At 45.7% G+C, this 26,748-nt stretch overlaps 1 protein-coding gene across 1 annotated transcript in view; it reads left to right on the plus strand.

The window, feature by feature from the left end:
• Positions 1–26,748, plus strand: part of LOC126143752 (Down syndrome cell adhesion molecule-like protein Dscam2) — a 726,918-nt gene that overhangs the window by 220,481 nt on the left and 479,689 nt on the right. Inside the window, exon 5 of the mRNA XM_049915449.1 lies at positions 11,066–11,218. Within this exon, the coding sequence (XP_049771406.1) occupies positions 11,066–11,218 (153 nt within the window). The remainder of the gene's footprint in view (positions 1–11,065; positions 11,219–26,748) is intronic.

The raw sequence follows: 26,748 nt of genomic DNA on the forward strand, positions 1-26,748 counted from the left end.
ATAATAAAGGGCTTATATCGATAAGCACCGCTGCTGCCGCTCACGGGCAGGCAAGGCGGCAACTCAATGACACGAGTAATTGAAATTAACATAACGAGGGGGTAGTACAGTGAAAACAGGATCTCAAATGAGATATGGCACGAACGCGAGCCACACGCGGCTTAACCGGTTTCCTCAGGTGCAACATCAACGGCCGTGGCGCGCAAACGTAGGGTGCGACATCATAGGAAATTATTTCATCTCAGGCGTTCTAAATGGACATTCTTACGCTTGCTTTCTGAATAACATTCTACCGGTTCTTCTGAAAGAGGTATGTGGCTGCAACACACACAGTGTATGTGGCTGCAACACGGCGGTTGTCCAGCACACTCGTCCCGTACGGTAACGCAGATACTGAATGAAAACATTCCTGGACGTTGGATAGGACGAAATTCTGTTATCAAATGACATGCGAAATCCCCGGATTTGACTCTTCTCGATTTATTTCTTTAGGGAGCACTCAAATATGCAGTTTATAACGAAGTCCCAACTACGCCAGACGATGTGTGGCCAAGCGGTTCTAGGCGCTTCAGTCCGGAACCGCGCGACTGCCACGGTCGCAGGTTCGAATCCTGCCTCGGGCGTGGATGTGTGTGATGTACTTAGATTAGTTAGGTTTAAGAAGTTCTAAGTCCTAGCGGACTGATGAAAATAATGGCTCTGAGAACTATGGGACTTAACATCTGAGGTCATCAGTCCCCTAGAACTTAGAACTACTTAAACCTAACTAACCTAAGGACATCACACACACCCACACCCGAGGCAGGATTCGAACCTGCGATCGTAGCGGTCGCGCGGTTCCAGACTGAAGCGCCTAGAACCGCTCAGGGGGACTGATGACCTCAGATGTTAAGTCCCATAGTGCTCAGAGCCATTTGAACCAGACGATGTGTGGCGTCGAATCACCAGTACATACTCTCTTATATCATCCACTGCAATTACATCTGTTCGTCGTTCCTTAGAACGGCGATTGCAAATATGCCTTTTAGGCCGTGGTCAATGGTTCTATCACATGCTTAAATAAAGGATACAGCTACTTTCTTGGAAGATAAAATTTATGATTAGCGTGGCTACCAAGTCATTGTTAGTAAATTGTTTATTTCATTTATGTGCGTGCGACATTGCATAGCAATGTCAAATAAATCGACAGAGATCATGGCACGTAACTCGTAACACTGTCATTGCGCTCTTACGTTCAGCAAGAAACGAGGTTTCGTTAAGGGGAGTATTTATTTTGCGGCGTACAAGTGGTCGCCAAAATACTTTTAATAAAATGGTTATTCTACGAATGTACAGGATATGGGCACAATAATGTGTACACCTGTACACACTTGTAACTGGTTTATTAATAAGGGTTTGGACCCCCATTTGCACGTAATACAGTCTACAGAGGAATGTTATGCCAATATTCTATCAAAACCTCACCTAACTCCTGTAGTGACGAGGGAGGCGGAAATCTGCTCTGGAGTCTGCTCTCCAATTCGCCCACAAAGGTTCGATAATGTTCTAGTCAGGGGAGTGTGCTGGCCACGGAAGACGCTGCAGTTCAGTCGCATGCTCCCCATACCACGATTGTACTGTCCTGGCTGTATGAATGATTGCATTACCCTCTTGAAATATGGCATCATTGTTGGGAACAAGGTTTGAATCACGGGGTGCTCCTGATCACCTAAAATGTTCGCATAATCATTGGCTGTAACACGTCCTTTGAGAGTAATGATGGGACAAGCAGAATGCTAGTATATGGTTGCCCACACCATCACACTATGCTTAACCGTTGAAACCAAGCAGTCAGGATTGTACGCTTCTTTTGGCGTTCTCCAGACGTAAACCCCACCAGATGTTAGAAATAACGAAAACGTAGACTCATCGGATCATATGACGCTTATTCCAGTGACTAGCCGTTCAGGATTTGTGTGTTGGTTGTCGTCACGAACGGTTTCATCGTAGCAGCTCGTCCCTGAATATTCGCTTATGGAGTTCTCGGCGGACAGTGTCGATAGATACTCGGTCCAAAAGATGGCTACTGAGCTCCGTAGTCACTTAAGCCGCCGTATTTTTATTGTTTTGACACAATTTGTGTTAGCGTACAACGATCTCTGCCATTTAGTTTTGATTTGCGCTCACTATTTCGTTTACACAATGATGTCTTTCCATGTCTTGTTTAGGCTGTCATGACCGTTGAAACAGTGGCTCTTGAACCATTCAACAAGTTGGCTGTCTTGGTTACTGATGCTTCAGCTGGTCTGGCCCCCACAATCTGCCCTCTTTGGAACTATGTTAGGTCTTTCATTGCACGTCGACCTCGGCCTCTGAATGCAAATACGAAGTGTGCACTACTCGTGAACAACCTATACTGATGCCTAGTCCGTACTGAACACTCACAGTGCAGCACTGCACGTGTCTTACCTGCGTCGTTGACCGTCAAACACAACCATCCCATTACTACGACGTTAGCAATATTTTGCTGTCCGGCTTGTAACTGCTCCTCTTAAGATATATTGGAAATGTTTGTTGATGATATTCGTGCTCTGATCGATTAGCGGTAATATTGTCTGATGAGGAACATTACATTAAAAAAAAACTGACCTGCCGCACTATATTCACGCCGAGTGCGTATCAATGATACCGACCAGTTCAAATAATTATATGCTCCCCGACGCGTACGAGCACAGCTACCCGTAGTTGAACATCAATGGCTATCCTTGCACTAATTATGGCTACAGTCCATGTACGGTAATAGTTTCTCCGCTAAAGTTTTCAGTTCACGTAAGCTTAATAGTTCGAGTCGGTACAATAACTGTCTAACGCGGCAAGGAATGCATGCTGCACTCTGTTATTAATCTATGTCGTCGCACGATTATATATTTTATTAACACACAATATTAAATGGGTTGAAAGAAACGTCACACAATAAATCCACTTTATGCTGGTTTATTCTATACAATTCACGTCCTTTTATTGTATTAAGGAAGTAACTGTTCCCTAAGCTGGGTAGAATTAGTTACGTTTCCATCAAAGAGTTTGTAACAAGATCCAGATTTCATTTGCTACTTTAATGAGACTTCAGTACTTTCTCACAGTTCAATACGAATGTTCACTTCATATGTCGGTAAACTACTAACAGACTATTACTTTGGCGCAAAGTTAAGTCTTCCCTGTATGATATTCAATTTAAGAAAAGTTCGGATCTTTTCCTCCCTTGGCTTTACGTAATGATATATTCAGGGTTGCTGATCTACCTATTTCAAGTTTAATGATTCCTAGCAGATCGCAAAATTTCCAAAAACGCACAAAAACAATCTCGTCGCGCCTACGTACAAGAGCATACGTTGAGATAGCGCCTGATCCAACAAGCGCCAGCAGCACATGTATGACTTTTTTCTTCTGTATTACGCAGTGGCCTCAAAGAGAACTCACAACAAGTTTTCTTCGAGTTCACTCGTTCTATTCCGTGACCTATAAGTACACTACTTTGCGATCTACTGTTATTTTACTTTGAAACTAATGGATTCTCCTTTCCCTTTTTTAAGCATTAAGTCACTTAATACTGTATTTCTTATCTGTATACAGGGTGAAAAGTATTTAAACCGACAAACTCTGGGAGGTTGTAGGGGACAGCAAAACAAATATTTTTCCCTAATGTCATTTTTTTCTTTGAGGAATATTTAAACCGGTAGAGGAAGATTTATCTGGTGGCAAATTAACTAAACCAACAAACACTTTTCCTTTTTTATGACCAACAGGCAACACATTAACACAACCCATTTTCAACTACAGTAGATTTTCAAAAACGCCTCCATTGACTCATAAACAAAGGTTAAACCGTCAGATCATGTTCTGTCCGACAAGGGCAAAAACCCCAGGAGTATCCTGAATTGTTCATGCTGCTGCTACTATCCGGGCAACCAGATCCTCTTCTGATGCAACAGGAGTTGCATAAACAAAGTTGTGTATCTCTCCCCACACAAAAAAAGTCCAGAGGGGAAATATCTGGGGATCGAGCAGACCATGGTACCGGACCACCTCTGCCAATCCACGTTTCTGGGAAACGTCGGTCCAGGAATCGACGCACACGATCACTGAAATGTGCCGGCGCCCCGTCATGTTGGAACCACATGCGTTGTCTTGTAGGGAGCGGGACGTCTTCCAGCAATTCTGGCAATGCACTGGCGAGAAAATTTCAATGGCCTAGGTTGTAGAGGACAAATGTAAGGATGTAGAGGCTTATTTCACTAGGGGTAAGATAGATACTGAATACAGGAAAATTAAAGAGACCTTTGGAGATAAGAGAACCACTTGCATGAACATCAAGGGCTCAGATGGAAACCCAGTTCTAAGCAAAGAAGGGAAAGCAGAAAGGTGGAAGGAGTATATAGAGGGTCTACACAAGGGCGATGTACTTGAGGACAATATTATGGAAATGGAAGAGGATGTAGATGAAGATGAAATGGGAGATACGATACTGCGTGAAGAGTTTGACAGAGCACTGAAAGACCTGAGTCGAAACAAGGCTCCCGGAGTAGACAATATTCCATTGGAACTACTGACGGCCTTGGGAGAGCCAGTCCCGACAAAACTCTACCATCTGGTGAGCAAGATGTATGAAACAGGCGAAATACCCTCAGACTTCAAGAAGAATATAATAATTCCAATCGCAAAGAAAGCAGGTGTTGACAGATGTGAAAATTACCGAACAATCAGTTTAATAAGTCACAGCTGCAAAATACTAACACGAATTCTTTACAGACGAATGGAAAAACTAGTAGAAGCCGACCTCGGGGAAGATCAGTTTGGATTCCGTAGAAATACTGGAACACGTGAGGCAATACTGACCTTACGACTTATCTTAGAAGAAAGATTAAGGAAAGGCAAACCTACATTTCTAGAATTTGTAGACTTAGAGAAAGCTTTCAAATTCTAAAGGTGGCAGGGGTAAAATACATGGAGCGAAAGGCTATTTACAATTTGTACAGAAACCAGATGGCAGTTATAAGAGTCGAGGGACATGAAAGGGGAGCAGTGGTTGGGAAGGGAGTAAGACAGGGTTGTAGCCTCTCCCCGATGTTATTCAATCTGTATATCGAGCAAGCAGTAAAGGAAACAAAAGAAAAATTCGGAGTAGGTATTAAAATCCATGGAGAAGAAATAAAAACCTTGAGGTTTGCCGATGACATTGTAATTCTGTCAGAGACGGCAAAGGACCTGGAAGTGCAGTTGAACGGAATGGACAGTGTCTTCAAAGGAGGATATAAGATGAACATCAACAAAAGCAAAACGAGGATAATGGAATGTAGTCGAATTAAGTCGGGTGATGCTGAGGGAATTAGATTAGGAAATGAGACACTTAAAGTAGTAAAGGAGTTTTCCTATTTGGGGAGCAAAATAACTGATGATGGTCGAAGTAGAGAGGATATAAAATGTAGACTGGCAATGGAAGGAAAGCGTTTCTGAAGAAGAGAAATCTGTTAACATCGAGTATAGATTTAAGTGTCAGGAAGTCATTTCTGAAAGTATTTGTATGGAGTGTAGGCATGTATGGAAGTGAAACATGGACGGTAAATAGTTTGGACAAGAAGAGAATAGAAGCTTTCGAAATGTGGTGCTACAGAAGAATGCTGAGGATTAGATCGGTAGATCACATAACTAATGATGAAGTATTGAATAGAATTGGGGAGAAGAGGAGTATGTGGCACAACTTGACTAGAAGAAGGGATCGATTGGTAGGACATGTTCTGAGGCATCAAGGGATCACCCATTTAGTATTGGAGGGCAGCGTGGAGGGTAAAAATCGTAGGGGGAGACCAAGAGATGAATACACTAAGCAGATTCAGAAGGATGTAGGTTGCAGTAGGTACTAGGAGATGAAGAAGCTTGCACAGGATAGAGTAGCATGGAGAGCTGCATCAAACCAGTCTCAGGACTGAAGACCACAACAACAACAGGTTGTAGATACGGCCCAATTAAACAGTCCTTAAAAACATCGACCCGCACATTAACGAAGAACCGCACTTGATGAGCGCTAGTAACTGTGGCATGTGGGTCATCCTCACTCCAAACGTGCGAATTGTGCATGTTGAAAACTCCATCACGCCCGAACGTTGCTTCATCGGTAAATAACACAGACGATGGAAATGTAGGATACATTTCACACTGTTCCAGGTACCACAGCGAAAACTGTGCTCTGGGTGGATAATCAACTGGTTCCAGGTTATGGACACGCTGTAAGTGAAATTGACGTAAAAATTGCTCTCGAAGGGCTGTTCTTACATTCGTCTGATTCGTCCCCATGTTACGTGCAATTGCACGAGTGCTGATTGATGGACCCCGCTCCACATGCTGCAAGACAGCTTCCTCAAATTGAAGCGTTCTTACCGTGCGACGGCGTCCCTGTTCAGGTAATCTGCTAAATGACCCGGTCTCACGCAGACGTTGGTACACAGCAGCAAAGGTCGTATGATGCGGGATACGGCGATTAGGATATTGTTGTTGATAAACCTGCGATGCAGCTCGTCCGTTGTGGTGCGCTGCGTAATATGCACCAACCATATCAGTGTACTCACTCCAGGTGTATCGCCCCATTAGTAAACACAGACAATGCACTACTACACTGGTGGACAGCAGTTGCGTGCAACTGAATAGCGTAATACGACCTCTAGCAAGTGAAGATCGTAATACGGCCTCTAACAACTGATCAGCGTAATATGGCCTCCAACGGTTTAAATAATCCTCATAGGAAAAAATAACATTAGGGGAAAATATTTGTTTTTATGTCACCTACAACCTCCCAGAGTTTGTCGTTTTAAATACTTTTCACTCTGTTTACTTGCTAATATTCAAGTTAAGCTATTCCAGTGGGACTTGAAATTTGGATCTCGGATTCTGGGTCTTTTATTGGGTTTCGGGAACTATTTTAGATTTTCAATTTTGCGTCGAAAGGAAGCGGCGTTACAGACGGCATGTTCGTTACATCTAAGAAGCACGCAGCCACGTACAGGAAAAGAGAGGGCAAACCTTTCTTCTAACATTTAGACATTTAATACTACAGTTGCTTTTTCCAACGTACGGGGGTGAGTCAAATGAAAACCTTAAATACTTTTTAAAACATTATTTATTGTGCAGAAGTGGTAAGAAGTGGTACAAAGCTGTATCACTTTTCAACATAATCTCCCCCACGCTCAATGCAAGTCCTCCAGCGCTTACAAAGTGCATAAATTCCTTTAGAAAAATTTTTTTTGGTGGTCCGCGCAACCACTCATGCACCGCGTGGCGTACCTCTTCATCAGAACGGAACTTCTTTCCTCCCATTACATCTTTGAGTGGTCCAAACATATGGAAATCACTTGGGGCAAGGTGTAGTGAGTATAGTGGATGAGGAAGACACTCAAAATGCAGGTCTGTGATTGATGCAACAGTTGTACGGGCAGTGTGGGGCCTTGCATTGTCATGTTGCAAAAGGACTCCTACTGACAGCAATCCACGTCACTTTAATTTGATTGCTGGCCGCAGATGATTTTTTAGGAGGTCTGTGTATGATGCACTGGTGACAGTGGTCCCTCTAGGCATGTAATGCTCCAAAATGACGCCCTTTTCATCCCAAAAGAGAGTCAGCACAACCTTCCCTGCTGAAGGTTCTGTTCTAAACTTCTTTGGTTTTAGTGAGGAATGGCGTCATTCTTTGCTCGCTTTCTTCGTTTCTGGTTGGTGGAAGTGAACCCAGGTTTCGTCCCCAGTAACGATTCTTGCAAGGAAGCCATCAACGTCTCGTTCAAAGCTCCGAAATAGTTCTTCACATGCATCAACACGTCGTTCTCTCATTTCAGGATTCAAAAAATGATTCAAATGGCTCTGAGCACTATGGGACTTAACTTCTGTGGTCATCAGTCCCTTAGAACTTAGAACTACTTAAACCTAACTAACGTAAGGACATCATACACATCCATGCCCGAGGCAGGATTCGAACCTCCGACCGTAGCGGTCACGCTGTTCCAGACAGTAGCGCCTAGAACCGCACGGCCACCCCGGCCGGCATTTCAGGATTCAGCTGCCGTGGCACCCATCTTGCAGACACTTTGTGAAACTGGAGCACATCACCGAAGACTAATCTGTAAACATGCTGCAATGTCATTCAGTGTCACTCGGCGGTTTTCCTTCACTATGGCTACAACTGCATCAGTGTTCTTTTGAGTCACAACTCGTTGTGCCTGACCTGAACGAGGAGCATCTTCCACTGAAGTGAAACCATTTGCGAACTTCCTACTCCATTCGTAGACTTGCTGCTGTGGCAAACATGCATCACCGTACTGAACCTTCATTCGTCGTGAATTTCTATAGGTTTCACACCTTCATTGCGCAAAAACCGAATAACAGAGCGCTGTTCTTCCCCGGTGCAAGTCGCAATTTTTTTTTTTTTTTTCTTTATTGAATTTCAATTCGCCCCGAAGGGGTCGGGCTGGCAGCAGCTTAGTATGCCGCTCTTCAGCCTACAGATTTTGTGACAAAGATCAGGAGAACAAATAATAATAAAAAACAGGCGATAAAATTGGAGACTTAGAGAGTAACAAGGCGAAAAGAAATCGGGGAACTTAAAACAAACAACAGAGGGATGATGATGCTAATAAAAATACATATGAAGCAGACAGGGAAAACAAGAGACAATTAAAAAACACGGCGACAGTCTGGATTCTGTTCGCAAAAGACATAAAATTCACACCTAGCAACAGCATGGTTTCTGTTCGCAACACGAGAAAGACAAACAACACTGAATAGTCACTGGAACACTGCACTAAAAAGTTGGCAAATGTGACACCACAGTCGAGAGCAGGTGGGGGGAAACTGGACAGAGGATGGGAAAAACAAAAAAAGGGGGGAAAGGAGAGTAAAAGCGAAGGGGGGGGGGGAACTGGGAAAGGAGCTGATGGAGGATGAGGACCCATAAGAGGGGTAGGGGGCAGATGCGACAGGGAGTGGGGTAGGCAGAGGAGGGGAATACAAAAGGACTGGGGGGAGAAGGGAGGTAGGGAGAGGTTTAGTGGGGAGAAAACAGGATGGAAGGGGGGGGGGGAGAGGGAGCCCAGGGAAAGGACAGAGGAAAGGAGGGGGAGGGAGGATGAGAGTTGATAGGAAGGATAAATGGAGGGAGAGAGGGCATCGTCTGGGAGGGGGAGTTGACGGAAGCCACCTTGGGAAAGGAGATGGAGGGTGTAGAGATGGAGGGTAGGGGGGACACAACGGTGAAGACGTGGCAGGGGGCGGGGATGGGAGAGGAGAGGAGCAACCAGGGGGTGAGGGGGTTCAAGACGGCGGGAGGTGTAGAGGATGCGGATATGCAAGTCGCAAGTGGGGCGGCCATCTTTATACTGACACTGCGACGGTATGTGTGCATCTGCACTATGCTGCCACCTACAGACCATTCTGCACGCTGTCCGTAACACGCTTACCAATTTACAGGATAACGGCGCGAAAATTCGATTTGTTATCACAAATTTTAAGGTTTTCATTTGTCTCATCCTCGTATAAGAACTCGTCATTTTTTTAAGAAAAAACAGTCGATTTCTTTGTTTCAGGCCGCGTACATCTGGGAGGACACTCAAATGTGAAACAGTTTTCCTAAAGCCGTCGGCACACGGACCGTGCTGTCGAACGTTTGCGTTGAGCGCGCCAAGTTCAACGTGCTGCTGAACGCTCAGGAACGATGCGATTTGTGCATACGGTACGTGGGCCCCCACGTGGTATACGCGATCGCAACGCACTCCAGCGAAAGTTGAGGGATGTTTCTAGTTCGTAAATCACACTGTTTACTCAACGGGTGCGCGTAATTCCCACGTTAGCTCTATTAAAACGCACATTTCTTCCATCGTCCACGAAAAGAAAGTACCATGTTCAATCAGTAAGGACACAGGCTTATAAAAGTTCCGTTACAGACAGTGCGTTACAAATTTGGAATACTTCTCCGCGTAACATAAACGTTATTTCATGATTCCCACATTTTAGTAAAACTCCAAGGTCAGTCTTACTTGATCATTGTTCCTACCCAGTAGCAGAATCCTTGCAACATGTGAATTAAGAAGCGTAAAAGAAGAAGGAGTAAAATATCTTTAAACAAGTAGTGCAAGCTGTCTTTTAGATTAAGTCAATCGAACAAAGTCACCCCCCAAAAAAAGGTGAACTTGTATTTACATAACATCAAATATTATAGTCTACACTTGTATTAAACTAATAATAAAGTATCGGAACCTAATAAAAACGTGAATGTTAAGAAAAAGAAATTGGTTGTGTCAGGACGCGAACCACCGCCCCAACAAAAAGAACTTTTTACAGAACACTGACGCTCTTCATTACGCTAAACCAACTTTTCCCATATTGTCACTAATCATAGTATCTTGGCGCATGCTAAAAACATTAATCGTAGATATGTTACTAACTGAAATTTAATTATAACAAGTTGTACCAAGAACAATGCGTTTTGGGTGGATCTTCAGTGTGTCGCTGCCTTCAAATAGCCTACTCTCATTATACCCAAGTTACAATAATTCTTTTGCCGCGAATATGATGTTTCTCATTATTTTATTGGAACGAATCACACAGTTAACAACGGGTTTTGCAGTGATTCTCAATTTGCTGGTGCTCGAAACGGCATATATACGTATAGACTTTAAATGAATGCCAATATGGCGCCTCACAACTCTGTACTGAAGGGAGACGGCGTGCTTGTGACGTAGGTGGCGTTGGGCCATCTCATTGGTCAACGCTCAGACGCACGCTCAGAATATCTGACACGCCAGATATTGCTTTGCACGTTCGGAAAGACTCCCGAACGTGCTGTTCCACGCTATGACGTCAGAAACTCGGCACACTCAACGTTCAACGTTCGGATGCACGGTCCGTGTGCCGACGGCTTAAGGCCATTGTGATACGCTAGATTCCAGCCTATGTGGTATTTCCACGTGCAACGTTGATTGAGACTCCGTTCAGAGTTATAAGTAACCTCAGATAGCACAGTCACTCAAACAAGTGTTCGCTGCAGGTGGCGGCCGCTTCGTGGTGACGAGCACCGGGGACCTGCTGGTGAGGCGGGCGACGGCGGCGGACGCCTCCTCCCGCTACAGCTGCCTCACGCTGCACGCACTCACCGGGGAGCGGCGCAGGAGCAGCCCGGCGCAGCTGCTCACAGTCACAGGTACAGTCGGTTTCCCAACCCCTTCTGTAGCCAATGACGTACTCCAGCTGAGCCTCGTCAAAAATTAAAACAATTGACTACAGGGGTTGGACAAATCTATGGAAACACCGCGAAAAATTCATGCTTGAACATAAATGCAAAAGCTAGGCAAACACGTACACTCTGTGCTGAAAAGTATCCGGAAAACAGTATGAAGGCTTTCACGACCGGATGACATATCTTCTGGTAAACCTTCCGGGATGTAAGGTCGTGGTCCATGAAACTCTTCAGCTCCTAACGTTTCATCCAGAGTTGCGCTGGACATCTTCAGAGGAGTGTTTCTCCTTCGGTGAGTCTTGCTGACTCACCGGAGGAGAAACACTAAGGCCGTGGCGCGGAGTTTGCCATGTAGTTATAACATGGAGATAACACGGACGAGGCTGCCGTTGCCGCGGAGTCTGCAGAGAGCTCCGAATGTTTACATAAGATAACAGAACGGCAGCCTTGGACTTAGTAGCGGCGCTCTTATCAGTCGTGTGCGAGCTGCCGCACAAGCAACAGCATTGGACGCCGCTACGATGACGTATAGACGCTACCGCCGCCGCGCGCGAAGAACAGTTTGCAAAACAATTGAGAACATTGAGTTAACAACTTCTGCCGCAGACAAGAAGAAAAACGCCGTCAAAAACATTGCTTCAACAGCACTAGTTGATGGTCCATGCATCTTTCATGGTTGCAAAATTAACTTCAGCATAGACACCAATGATACATTTACACATGGAAACGGATGGCTTACTGTAGCGATTGTACGTGGTGGGACTGGAGTTCCCAATGTTCCTGGCCTCGAAAGTTTCGTCGACAGAGACATCATCGCCTATCGGACTCTTCAGCTCCTAACGTTTCGTCCAGAGCTGCGCTGGACACCTTCAGAGGAGTGTTTCTCCTTCGGTGAGTCTTGCCGACTCACCGGAGGAGAAACACCCCTCTGAAGATGTCCAGCGCAGCTCTGGACGAAACGTTAGGAGCTGAAGAGTTTCATGGACCACGACCTTACATCCCGGAAGGTTTACCAGAAGATATCCGGAAAACCCCAAAAACATACGTTTTTCATATTAAGTGCATTTTGCTGCCACCTACTGCCAGGTACTCCATATCAGCGACCTCAGTAGCCATTAGACATCGTGAGAGGGCAGAATGGGGCGCTAAGCGGAACTCGCGGATTCGAACGTGGTCAGGTGATTGGGTGTCATACGCCTGCAAGCGAGATTTCCACGCTGCTAAACGTACCTAGGTCCACTGCTTCCGATGTGATAGTGAAGTGGAAACCTGAAGGGACACGTACAGCGCAAATGAGTACAGGCCGACCTCGTCTGTTGACTGACAGAGACCACCGACAGTTGAAGACCCTCGTAACGCGTAATAGGCAGAGATCCATCCAGACCATCACACAGGAATTCCAAACTGAATCAGGATGGACTGCAAATACTGTGATAATTAGGCGGGAGGTGAGAAAACTTGGATTTCATTATCGAGCGGCTGCTCATAAGCCACACATCACGCCGGTAAAGGCCAAACGACGCCTCGCTTGGTGTAAGGAGCGTAAACATTAGACCACTGAACAGTGGAAGAACGTTGTGTGCAGTGACGAGTCACGGTACACAATGTGGCTATCTGATGGCTGGGTGTGGGTATGGTGAATACCCGGTGAACGTCATCTGCCAGCGTGTGTAGTGCCAACAGTAAAATTTGGAGGCGCTGGTGTTGCGGTGTGGTCGTGTTTTTCATGGAGGGGGCTTGCACCCCCTGTTGTTTTGCGTGGCACTATCATAGCACAGGCCTACCTTGATGTTTCAAGCGCCATCTTGCTACCCACTGTTGAAGAGCAGTTCGGGTATAGCGACTGCATCTTTCAACACGATCGAGCACCTATTCATAATGCACGGCCTGTGGCGGAGTGGTTAGACGACGATAACATCCCTGTAATGGACTTGTCTGCACAGAGTCCTGATCTGAATCCTCTAGAACCCCTTTGGGACGACCGAGCGGGGTGGCGCAGTGGTTAGACACTGGACTCGCATTCGGGAGGACGACTGTTCAATCCCGCGTCCGGCCATTCTGATTTAGGTTTTCCGTGATTCCCCTAAATCACTCCAGGCAAATGCCGGGATGGTTCCTCTGAAAGGGCACGGCCGACTTCCTTCCCAATCCTTCCCTAATTCGATGAGACCGATGACCACGCTGTCTGGTCTCCTTCCCCAACCCTTTGGGACGTTTGGGAACGCCGACTTCCTGCCAGGCTTTCAACGACCGACATCGATACTTCTCCCCAGTGTAGCACTCCGTGAAGAATGGGCTGCCATTCCCCAAGAAACCTTCTAGCACCTGATTGAACGTATGCCTGTGAGAGTGGAAGCTGTCATCAAGGCTAAGGGGTGGGTCAACACCATACTGAATTCCAGGATTACCGATGGAGGGCGCCACGAACTTGTAAGTCATTTTCAGCCAGGTGTCCGGATACTTTTGTCGCATAGTGTAGGTTCCGCTGCTTTATTTGGCACCGAGCGGCAGCTGTGCAATGCGCCGAATAGTTGTGATGTATTACGTCAGAGCTAACCAAATTCCAACTCGGGCAACGTGTTTGTGCTTTATGGTGGGTGCTCCCGTAACCAAGGCAGCCAAAGTGTTTTTTGTTTCGAGAGGCAGCTTATCGATAAATTTACAGCATGCAGGTAAAGCAAGAAAACATCATCCGTCAAGTCACAACGAGGACGAAAGTGTGTGCTGAGTGAGCGTGACTAACGGTCATTGAAGAGGATTGCGCCGAAAAATAAGAGAGCGACAGCTGCAAAAAATGGTTCAAATGGCTCTGAGCACTATGGGACTTAGCATCTGAGGTCATCAGTCCCCTACAACTTAGAACTACTTAAACCTAACTAACCTAAGGACATCACACACATCCATGCCCGAGGCAGGATTCGAACCTGCGACCGTAGCAGTCCCGCGGTTCCGGACTGCAGTGCCAGAACCGCTAGACCACCGCGGCCGGCTCATGCTTAATCTGACGGGCAAAAAAATGTCTCTCCTTGTGCGGGAATCATATGATTTATGCAAGCACTATGGGACGCTGGCAGTAGCACCATTAAGGATACTCCTCGCTACTGGTCTCTTTCCATAAAGTTTGGGTCCCGAAATCGTGTTCCACGTGCCGTCCAGACACGAATTCATCGCAAATCACTCTCCAGACCAAATCGGGACTCATCTGTAGAGGGTGGGTGTGTGTGATGTCCTTAGGTTAGTTAGGTTTAAGTAGTTCTAAGTTCTAGGGGACTTATGAGCTAAGATGTTGAGTCCCATAGTGCTCAGAGCCATTTGAACCATTTTGATTAAGCATGAAATACGGCAGAGCAGCGTCTATAGTTTACAGTATCTGTAGAGCTCGATGCAATATTTCTTCGGACATGCATACATTTTTTGTAATTCTTTTTAATTTTAATAAATAACATAAATATCGCCATCTCTAACGTCCTAATGTCAGCATTGCTAACACTCACAAAAGAAGCACTCCGTCTTCAGGCCACGAGTGGCCTACCGGGACCATCCGACCGCCATGTCATCCTCCGAGGAGGATGCGGATAGGAGGGGCGTGGGGTCAGCACACTGCTCTCCCGGTCGTTATGATGGTATTCTTGACCGAAGCCGCTACTATTCGGTCGAGTAGCTCCTCAATTGGCATCACGAGGCTGAGTGAACCCCGAAAAATGGCAACAGCACATGGTGGCTGGAAGGTCACCCACGCAAGTGACGACCACGCCCGGCAGCGCCTAGCTTCGGTGATCTCACAGGAACCGGTGTATCCACTGCGGCAAGGCCATTGCCCAGCATTACTAATACATGTTCTAAATGACACATGTTGAGTACTGAGAAGATTATTCACTCACACCTCTGTGCAATCCTCTGAAGACACAGTCCTAAGGTCGTTGTGTACACAATTGTCCCTTTCTGCCCTTACTGGCGGTGAGCAGCCCTTGCCGCCCTCCGTCGTGTGGAATGAGCTATCCAACCAATTTTATGTGGTCTTACGTTTATAAAACGTATTTAACGTACAGCCATGGAATCCTCAAGAGTCCTCTTGTGATAAAATACCGTTACGATTGACACCGTCAAGGACTGCTTTCGCACATCTGCATAAGATGGCTGGACAATTAATACTTTACGTAATTTGAATGCTGCTGAGAATCAAATGTTGCATATCTGAAAGAAGTAAACCGTGGAATTAGGTCTAGAGCAGGGCTTAACAACTGGCCGGTTTTGAGCGCGAGTACTCGCGTCTGCTCAGGCACGTGCTCGCGAGCAGGTGCAAGGTCGCGGAGTAGGGAGGGAGGGGAGGGAGAGGAAAGGGCGCGCACGTTTGAATGTGATCTCGCGTTCTTAGCAGATTTAACTAGCCATCTGAATGCTTTGAACATTTTACTACAAGGTAAAGATCTGCTAATTACTCACTTCATAGATCGAATACGAGCTTTTAAAATTAAATTGACACTTTGGGTGAGTCAGCTGGAAACAGGAAACCTAGCTCATTTTCCTAAATTATCATCCATGCAAGATGTTCACAAAGACTGTGAACGTTATTCACATAGTTTAGTTGATCAGCGCTTTCAAGATCTGACAGCACTAGACAGTGATTTTGATCTGTCCTCTCCATATTCAGCGAATATTTAAGAGATTCGTCCTGAGCTGCAGCAAGAAATTATTGACCTGCAGTGTGACAGAGAATACAGAGACAAATTTCAGAACAAGAAAAACATTTTGGAATTCTACGGAGGCTTCCCTCAGGATAGATTTCCTCGTTTGCACAAACTGGCGGCTACAATAATATCAATGTTCGGTTCCACGTATGTTTGTGAACAACTGTTCTCTGCAATGAAATGTAACAAGACGCGCTTGAGAAACGCATTGTCTGATCGAAATTTAAACTGCACGCCGCGCCTAAAATGCACAAGAAAAATTACTCCGAACATAGACGCAATTGTAAAGGGCAAAAAGTACAAGATAACCGAGAATCCCACACTTCAGTGACACCATTTATTGTGTGTTGTTGTTGTGGTCTTCAGTCCTGAGACTGGTTTGATGCAGCTCTCCATGCTACTCTATCCTGTGCAAGCTTCTTCATCTCCCAGTACCTACTGCAACCTACATCCTTCTGAATCTGCTTAGTGTATTGATCTCTTGGCCTCCCTCTACGATTTTTACCCTCCACGCTGCCCTCCAATGCTAAATTTGTGATACCTCGATGCCTCAGAACATGTCCTACCAACCGATCCCTTCTTCTAGTCAAGTTGTGCCACAAACTTCTCTTCTCCCCAATCCTATTCAATACCTCCTCATTAGTTACGTGATCTACCCACCTTATCTTCAGCATTCTTCTGTAGCACCACATTTCTAAAGCTTCTATTCCCTTCTTGTCCAAACTAGTTATCGTCCATGTCTCACTTCCATACATGGCTACACTCCATACAAATACTTTCAGAAACGACTTCCTGACACCTAAATCTATATTCGATGTTAACAAATTTCTCTTCTTGAGAAACGCTTTCCTTGCCATTGCCAGTCTACATTTTATATCCTCTCTACTTCGACCATCATCGGTTATTTTACTCCCTAAATAGCAAAACTCCTTTACTACTTGAAGTGTCTCATTTCCTAATCTAATTCCCTCAGCATCACCCGACTTAATTCGACTACATTCCATTATCCTCGTTTTGCTTTTGTTGATCTTCATCTTATATCCTCCTTTCAAGACACTGTCCATTCCGTTCAACTGCTCTTCCAAGTCCTTTGCTGTCTCTGACAGAATTACAATGTCATCGGCGAACCTCAAAGTTTTTACTTCTTCTCCATGAATTTTAATACCTACTCCGAATTTTTCTTTTGTTTCCTTTACTGCTTGCTTAATATACAGATTGAATAACATCGGGGAGAGGCTACAACCCTGTCTCACTCCTTTCCCAACCACTGCTTCCCTTTCATGCCCCTCGACTCTTATAACTGCCATCTGGTTTCTGTACAAATTGTAAATAGCCTTTCGCTCCCTGTATTTTACCCCTGCCACCTTCAGAATTTGAAAGAGAGTATTCCAGTCAACATTGTCAAAAGCTTTCTCTAAGTCTACAAATGCTAGAAACGTAGGTTTGCCTTTTCTTAATCTTTCTTCCAAGATAAGTCGTAAGGTCAGTATTGCCTCACGTGTTCCAACATTTCTACAGAATCCAAACTGATCTTCCCCGAGGTCGGCTTCTACCAGTTTTTCCATTCGTCTGTAAAGAATTCGCGTTAGTATTTTGGAGCTGTGACTTATTAAACTGATAGTTCGGTAACTTTCACATCTGTCAACACCTGCTTTCTTTGGGATTGGAATTATTATATTCTTCTTGAAGTCTGAGGGTATTTCGCCTGTCTCATACATCGTGCTCACCAGATGGTAGAGTTTTGTCATGACTGGCTCTCCTGAGGCCATCAGTAGTTCTAATGGAATGTTGTCTACTCCCGGGGCCTTGTTTTGACTCAGGTCTTTCAGTGCTCTGTCAAACTCTTCACGCAGTATCTTATCTCCCATTTCATCTTCATCTACATCCTCTTCCATTTCCATAATATTGTCCTCAAGTACATGGCCCTTGTATAAACCCTCTATATACTCCTTCCACCTTTCTCCTTTCCCTTCTTTGCTTAGAACTGGGTTTCTATCTGAGCTCTTGATATTCATACAAGTGGTTCTCTTATCTCCAAAGGTCTCTTTAATTTTCCTGTAGGCAGTATCTATCTTACCCCTAGTGAGACAAGCCTCTACATCCTTACATTTGTCCTCTAGCCATCCCTGCTTAGCCATTTTGCACTTCCTGTCGATTTCATTTTTGAGACGTTTATATTCCTTTTTGCCTGCTTCATTTGTGTAACAGTTCACAAATTAATGCGAATGTAGAGGCATACACTAAGCTAATAAAATTATGTGGCATGTGTACATTCTCCTTTATTTGTTTCATTTGTCGCAGTAATAATTCGTGAGTGATATACCTGCAGGTGGCCGCGGATTTACATTGACTGGAGGCAGCTGTTGTGTGCCCCACGTGACTCTCCCCACTCTCCGTTCTGGTCCGGTAGTGGGGGTAGCGTGCTCGCGCTGCTCCGTGCTCGCGCCTTGCCGCTCACAGCTTGCTCCGCGAACACGTATGTTGTGGAGCCCTGGTCTAGAGTTTTTCTAAAAGTAGATTTGAACGTGGGGACGATTAAGAGACGATTTTGTTCTCACGATCGATATGACTTTGGCACGTTGAGCCTTAAGAAATGATCCTGGCTAAAGAACTCAAATGTCGCTGAGAGGCGACCGCCGTAGCGCTCACGTTCAGGCAGCGCTTGTCAGCTGAGAAGCGTCACGTGGGGTTTAGTGGGGAAGCACGTGAGATGACGCAACCTCCGGCCGCTGACGAGTGCTTGAGGCGGTCTTGATCTCCGCGCTACGCCTCCCGGCAGAAAGGTGGCTTTGCGAAGTTCGCAGGCACAAAGTCCCGCATTGATTCATTATTAATCCTCTGTAAGGGCAGGCGATCCGAGCAGCCGTTTTCAGGCATCCGTCGCTCAGCAACCTTCTGACAATGACAGTGAGTTGCTGCGGCAAGTGGAGTCACAAAGAACACTGCAGAAATTCTCCGGTCGTCCATCGCAGTTCGTTCGCAGCACGCAAGCCATGTAACCGATAGCGTCTAGAAATGTCTGCTGTATCCGTTACGAAGATGGGCAACCCGCCCGGTTGGCCTTGCTTTCTAACGCACTGCTTTCCGGGCGGGAAGGAGCGCCGGTCCCCGGCACCAATCCGCCTGGCGGAAGTGTGTCGAGCTCCGGTGAGCCGCCCAGTCTGTGGACGGTTTTTAGATTAGATTGCCGGCCAGTGTGGCCGTGCGGTTAAAGGCGCTTCAGTCTGGAGCCGCGTGACCGCTACGGTCGCAGGTTCGAATCCTGCCTCGGGCATGCGTGTGTGTGATGTCCTTAGGTATAAGTAGTTCTAAGTCTAGGGGACTGATGACCCCAGATGTTGAGTCCCATAGTGCTCAGAGCCATTTGAACGATTTTTGAAATGGTGCAAAAGTTAGATTGCACTTTATATATATATGTATAATAGAGGGAAACATTCCACGTGGAAAAAATATATCTAAAAAGAAAGATGATGAGACTCACCAAACAAAAGCGCTGGCAGGTCGATAGACACACAAGCAAACACAAACATACACACAAAATTCAAGCTTTCGCAACAAACAGTTGCTTCGTCAGGAAAGAGGGAAGGAGAGGGAAAGACGAAAGGATGTGGTTTTAAGGGAGAGGGTAAGAAGTCATTCCAATCCCGGGAGCGGAAAGACTTACCTTAGGGGGAAAAAAGGACAGGTATACACTCGCACACACAGGTATATCCCATATATATATATATATATATATATATATATATATATATATATATATATATAGGATGTTTCAAAAATGACCGGTATATTTGAAACGGCAATAAAAACTGAACGAGCAGCGATAGAAATACACCGTTTGTTGCAATATGCTTGGGACAACAGTACATTTTCAGGCGGACAAACTTTCGAAATTACAGTAGTTACAATTTTCAACAACAGATGGCGCTGCGGTCTGGGAAACTCTATAGTACGATATTTTCCACATATCCACCATGCCTAGCAATAATATGGCGTAGTCTCTGAATGAAATTACCCGAAACCTTTGACAACGTGTCTGGCGGAATGGTTTCACATGCAGATGAGATGTACTGCTTCAGCTGTTCATTTGTTTCTGCATTCTGGCGGTACACCTGGTCTTTCACGTGTCCCCACAGAAAGAAGTCACAGGGGTTCATGTCTGGCGAATAGGGAGGCCAATCCACGCCGCCTCCTGTATGTTTCGGATAGCCCAAAGCAATCACACGATCATCGAAATATTCAGTCAGGAAATTAAAGACGTCGGCCGTGCGATGTGGCCGGCCACCATCTTGCATAAACCACGAGGTGTTCACAGTGTCGTCTAAGGCAGTTTGTACCGCCACAAATTCACGAAGAATGTCCAGATAGCGTGATGCAGTAATCGTTTCGGATCTGAAAAATGGGCCAATGATTCCTTTGGAAGAAATGGCGGCCCAGACCAGTACTTTTTGAGGATGCAGGGACGATGGGACTGCAACATGGGGCTTTTCGGTTCCCCATATGCGCCAGTTCTGTTTATTGACGAAGCCGTCCAGGTAAAAATAAGCTTCGTCAGTAAACCAAATGCTGCCCACATGCATATCGCCGTCATCAATCCTGTGCACTATATCGTTAGCGAATGTCTCTCGTGCAGCAATGGTAGCGGCGCTGAGGGGTTGCCACATTTGAATTTTGTATGGATAGAGGTGTAAACTCTGGCGCATGAGACGATACGTGGACGTTGGTGTCATTTGGACCACAGCTGCAACACGGCGAATGGAAACCCGAGGCCGCTGTTGGATCACCTGCTGCACTAGCTGCGCGTTGCCCTCTGTGGTTGCCGTACGCGGTCGCCCTACTTTTCCAGCACGTTCAACCGTCACGTTTCCAGTCCGTTGAAATTTTTCAAACAGATCCTTTATTGTATCGCTTTTCGGTCCTTTGGTTACATTAAACCTCCGTTGAAAACTTCGTCTTGTTGCAACAACACTGTGTTCTAGGCGGTGGAATTCCAACACCAGAAAAATCCTCTGTTCTAAGGAATAAACCATGTTGTCCACAGCACACTTGCACGTTGTGAACAGCACACGCTTACAGCAGAAAGACGACGTACAGAATGGCGCACCCACGGACTGCGTTGTCTTCTATATCTTTCACATCACTTGCAGCGCCATCTGTTGTTGAAAATTGTAACTACTGCAATTTCGAAAGTTTGTCCACCTGAAAATGTACTGTTGTCCCAAGCATATTGCAACAAACGGTGTATATATATATATATATATACACTCCTGAAAATTGAAATAAGAACACCGTGAATTCATTGTCCCATGAAGGGGAAACTTTATTGACACATTCCTGGGGTCAGATACATCACATGATCACACTGACAGAACCACAGGCACATAGACACAGGCAACAGAGCATGCACAATGTCGGCACTAGTACAGTGTATATACACCTTTCGCAGCAATGCAGGCTGCTATTCTCCCATGGAGACGATCGTAGAGATGCTGGATGTAGTCCTGTGGAACGGCTTGCCATGCCATTTCCACCTGGCGCCTCAGTTGGACCAGCGTTCGTGCTGGACGTGCAGACCGCGTGAGACGACGCTTCATGCAGTCCCAAACATGCTCAATGGGGGACAGATCCGGAGATCTTGCTGGCCAGGGTAGTTGACTTACACCTTCTAGAGCACGTTGGGTGGCACGGGATACATGCGGACGTGCATTGTCCTGTTGGAACAGCAAGTTCGCTTGCCGGTCTAGGAATGGTAGAACGATGGGTTCGATGACGGTTTGGATGTACCGTGCACTATACAGTGTCCCCTCGACGATCACCAGTGGTGTACGGCCAGTGTAGGAGATCGCTCCCCACACCATGATGCCGGGTGTTGGCCCTGTGTGCCTCGGTCTTATGCAGTCCTGATTGTGGCGCTCACCTGCACGGCGCCAAACACGCATACGACCATCATTGGCACCAAGGCAGAAGCGACTCTCATTGCTGAAGACGACACGTCTCCATTCGTCCCTCCATTCACGCCTGTCGCGACACCACTGGAGGCGGGCTGCACGATGTTGGGGCGTGAGCGGAAGACGGCCTAACGGTGTGCGGGACCGTAGCCCAGCTTCATGTAGATGGTTGCGAATGGTCCTCGCCGATACCCCAGGAGCAACAGTGTCCCTAATTTGCTGGGAAGTGGGGGTGCGGTCCCCTACGGCACTGCGTAGGATCCTACGGTCTTGGCGTGCATCCGTGCGTCGCTGCGGTCCGGTCCCAGGTCGATGGGCACGTGCACCTTCCGCCGACCACTGGCGACAACATCGATGTACTGTGGAGACCTCACACCCCACCTGTTGAGCAATTCGGCGGTACGTCCACCCGGCCTCCCGCATGCCCACTATACGCCCTCGCTCAAAGTCCGTCAACTGCACATACGGTTCACGTCCACGCTGTCGCGGCATGCTACCAGTGTTAAAGACTGCGATGGAGCTCCGTATGCCACGGCAAACTGGCTGACACTGACGGCGGCGGTGCACAAATGCTGCGCAGCTAGCGCCATTCGACGGCCAACACCGCGGTTCCTGGTGTGTCCGCTGTGCCGTGCGTGTGATCATTGCTTGTACAGCCCTCTCGCAGTGTCCGGAGCAAGTATGGTGCGTCTGACACACCGGTGTCAATGTGTTCTTTTTTCCATTTGCAGGAGTATATATATATATATATATATATATATATATATATATATATATATATATATATATATATATACAAATCAATTGGCTCTACTGAGAAATTCATCAATGGAGTAGGAGGAGTTGGCCACCAATAAATCCTTTAGGCTTCTCTTAAACTGAATTTCATTGGTTGTTAAGCTTTTTATGGCTGCTGGCAAGCTATTGAAAATATTTGTTCCTTAATAATTCACACCTTTTTGAACAAGACTAAGTGACTTTAAATCCTTGTGAAGATTATTCCTATTTCTAGTATTGATTCCATGAATTGAGCTGTTGGTTAAATTTCATTAAGTAATAAATATACTGGGAAGCAGTAGTTAGTATCCCTAGTTCCCTAAACAGGCTTCTGCAGGATGTTCTTGAGTTCACACCACATATAACTCCTACTGCACGTTTTTGTGCCCGGAAAACTGTAGCTTGGCTTGATGAATTACCCTAAAAAATAATGGAATGAAAGTAAGCATAGTAAGCCAGATTTTTCCTTTTTATATCCCCTATGTCTGACACAATTCGCATTGCAAATGGAGATTTGTTAAGACGCTTCAGCAGTTCTGTGGTGTGCTTTTCCCAGTTGAATTTATTATCAAGCAGTAATCCTAAGAATTTAACGTTGTCCACTTCTTCTATCTGCTGTCATCATATGTTAGGCATACAGTCGTGGGACACCCCTTACAAGTTTTGAACTGCATGTAGTGTGTTTTCTCAACGTTTAGTGGCAAGGAATTGGCTAGGAACCAATGATTAATGTCCACAAATATTTTGTTAGCTGATCTTTCTAAGACTACACTTGATTTGCTATTTATTGCAATGTTTGTATCATCGGCAAACAAAACGAACTTGGCGTCTGGCGGTTTTCCATCTGCCTCGTCAAATGCGGGCTGGTTCCCCTTATTTCGCCTCAGCTACACAATGTCGGCGATTGCTGCGCAAACAAGTTCTTCACGTGCGCGTACACCACCATTACTCTACCACACAAACACAGGGATTACACTCGCCTGGTGTGAGACGTTCCCTGGGGAGTCCACCGGGGGCCGAACCGCACAATAACCCTGGGTTCGGTGTGGGGCGGCGGAGGGGTGAAGTGGACTGCGGTAGTCGTCTGGGGTTGTGGACCACTGCGGATGCGGCAGGGACGGAGCCTCTCCGTCGTTTCTAGGTCCCTGGTTAACATAACATAATATCTGATGGGCAAAATAAAAAAAAAGACTTTTCAATACACACTGATACACTGAAGGTATAAATTGTTTTCATTTCTCGTGAAGCAATATTATGCTCCAAGAGCAATGAATAGTTCAATGAATAGCAGTAGAGCAATGGACAGTTCATGCCAGCGTTTTCTGTGGACTGATTTGGCATGTGATGATCATTTGATGTCGATTCGTAGAAGGTCGATGGTCCTATCGCCCACCTACACTGCTGTCAATTTTGTAATTGCAGTATTTAATAACTTAAAATATTTAATTACAGAAAGTTAAGAATCTTCGAAATTAAGATCACACAGACATAAGTAACAGGTGGACTTAATTATGAAAGATTTTTCGGGAAACCTCTTACGATGTTGCAGGTACGAAGACAAGAAAAGAAAAGAAACGTTCAAATGGAACAAAGGGTGGTTTTTAAAGAGAAGATTCTTATTCAAACAACATTAGAATATCACAAAATATATGCATTAAACAGTACTGTCTGAAAGCGTAGGACGAAATGAGAACATGAAATTAAAATTTGTTAACAGGAACAAAAAAAAACGCAAGTGTGTGAAAAAAAAACTTAATTTGGGTAGACTTCACCTGCTCGGGTAACACATGGCACAGTGAATCATAAACACAAAAAGTTAACAATGCTCCTCTTTGAGGCAAATGATATGAGTGCAGTAATTAGTGTATCTTACAAGAACAGTGACACCTCTGAAACTTCCTGCAGATGAAAACTATTGCCAGACTGGGACTAGAACCACGCACGTTAAGCAGGAAAACCGTTTACATTGGGAAGTAGGAGGTGAGGTGCTACCACAAGTAAATCTGTTGGGGGAGAGGGGGGGGGGGAGAGGGGGCGGTCGTGAGTCGTGCTCGGGTAGCTGAGTGCGTAGAGCACTTTCCCGTGAAGGCAAAGGTCCCTGGTTCCAGTCCTGATCTGGCACACAGTTTTAATCTGCCAGGAAGTTTTATATCAGCGCACAATCCGCTGCGGAGCGGAAGATTAATTCCGGTGACAACCTTTTTAAAATAAAACTGTATAAACGTATTTTTAATACTTTAACCAACAAGGTAATATTTTTGCATTTGTTATTAACAAACAAATTCACGAAGAATGTCCAGATAGCGTGATGCAGTAATCGTTTCGGATCTGAAAAATGGGCCAATGATTCCTTTGGAAGAAATGGCGGCCCAGACCAGTACTTTTTGAGGATGCAGGGACGATGGGACTGTAACATGGGGCTTTTCGGTTCCCCATATGCGCCAGTTCTGTTTATTGACGAAGCCGTCCAAATAAAAATAAGCTTCGTCAGTAAACCAAATGCTGCCTACATGCATATCGCCGTCATCAATCCTGTGCACTATATCGTTAGCGAATGTCTCTCGTGCAGCAATGGTAGCGGCGCTGAGGGGTTGCCGCGTTTGAATTTTGTATGGATAGAGGTGTAAACTCTGGCGCACGAGACGATACGTGGACGTTGGCGTCATTTGGATCGCAGCTGCAACACAGCGAACGGAAACCCGAGGCCGCTGTCGGATCACCTGCTGCACTAGCTGCGCGTTGCCCTCTGTGGTTGCCGTACGTGGTCGCCCTACCTTTCCAGCACGTTCATCCCTCACGTTCCCAGTCCGTTGAAATTTTTCAAACAGATCCTTTATTGTATCGCTTTTCGGTCCTTTGGTTACATTAAACCTCCGTTGAAAACTTCGTCTTGTTGCAACAACACTGTGTTCTAGGCGGTGGAATTCCAACACCAGAAAAATCCTCTGTTCTAAGGAATAAACCATGTTGTCCACAGCACACTTGCACGTTGTGAACAGCACACGCTTACAGCAGAAAGACGACGTACAGAATGGCGCACCCACAGACTGCGTTGTCTTCTATATCTTTCACATCACTTGCAGCGCCATCTGTTGTTGAAAATTGTAACTACTGTAATTTCGAAAGTTTGTCCGCCTGAAAATGTACTGTTGTCCCAAGCATATTGCAACAAACGGTGTATTTCTATCGCTGCTCGTTTAGTTTTTATTGCCGTTTCAAATATACCGGTCATTTTTGAAACACCCTGTAACTACCAATGCCAGATTTTATGGATCTGAAGATTGCAATACATATTGCCGAAACATATCATGCAGTAATTCTGTTAACACAGTGATCTTGGCAAATAAGTTGTTTTTCACAAGAACACTACTTGGAACACGCCCGGGTGTACAAATGGGGGTGGAGACCCTTAAATTGGTTGTCGCTTCTGCTTTTCTAGACCATGCGCCTTGTCCACACCACGTACCTGATAATCCCGCGGCGGTCGTACTATTGTGCTCCACACCGCTGCTGGCTTGCCTGAAATCATCTATCGAAATATGCAAGCGAGTCAGGGGAGCCACTCAACGTCAGAACACAATACTGTTCTATGTCTTGTATGAACTACTATATTCTGAGACGATTAAAGGAAATCGCAGGTTGCACTGTTTACATTCTAATTCATAAGAGTTTATCCCAATTAATGACTGATTACCAGTCCACAATATCACTCAAATGAGCTACGTGTAACCGACACGACGCGAGTGATTGTTGATGATGCGGAAGCCGAAAGATAGCGCGGAAGTTCTTACGCTCGCCAGGCATACACAGATTTCTTTTGGTACCAGTCCTCCTTCACACTAGTAATGATATATCGCTGTCCGTAAAGTTAATTTTTCAGTTCTCAGTTCTCACTTGTACGAGCGTGCGCGTAACCGTCGCGGCGCAGCTGATTGTTGATAATGCGGAAACGCGATGATCGAACGCACGTCCTCACGCTCGCTGCAAGACACTGGCACTTGACTGCACTCTTTTGTGGCAACTAATTTCTGCTGATTCACATCAGTTCATTCTTGGAGACTGAAGACGGCGCGGATGATTG

This window comes from Schistocerca cancellata, chromosome 1, assembly GCF_023864275.1.
Source record: "Schistocerca cancellata isolate TAMUIC-IGC-003103 chromosome 1, iqSchCanc2.1, whole genome shotgun sequence".
Classification (NCBI taxonomy): domain Eukaryota; kingdom Metazoa; phylum Arthropoda; class Insecta; order Orthoptera; family Acrididae; genus Schistocerca; species Schistocerca cancellata.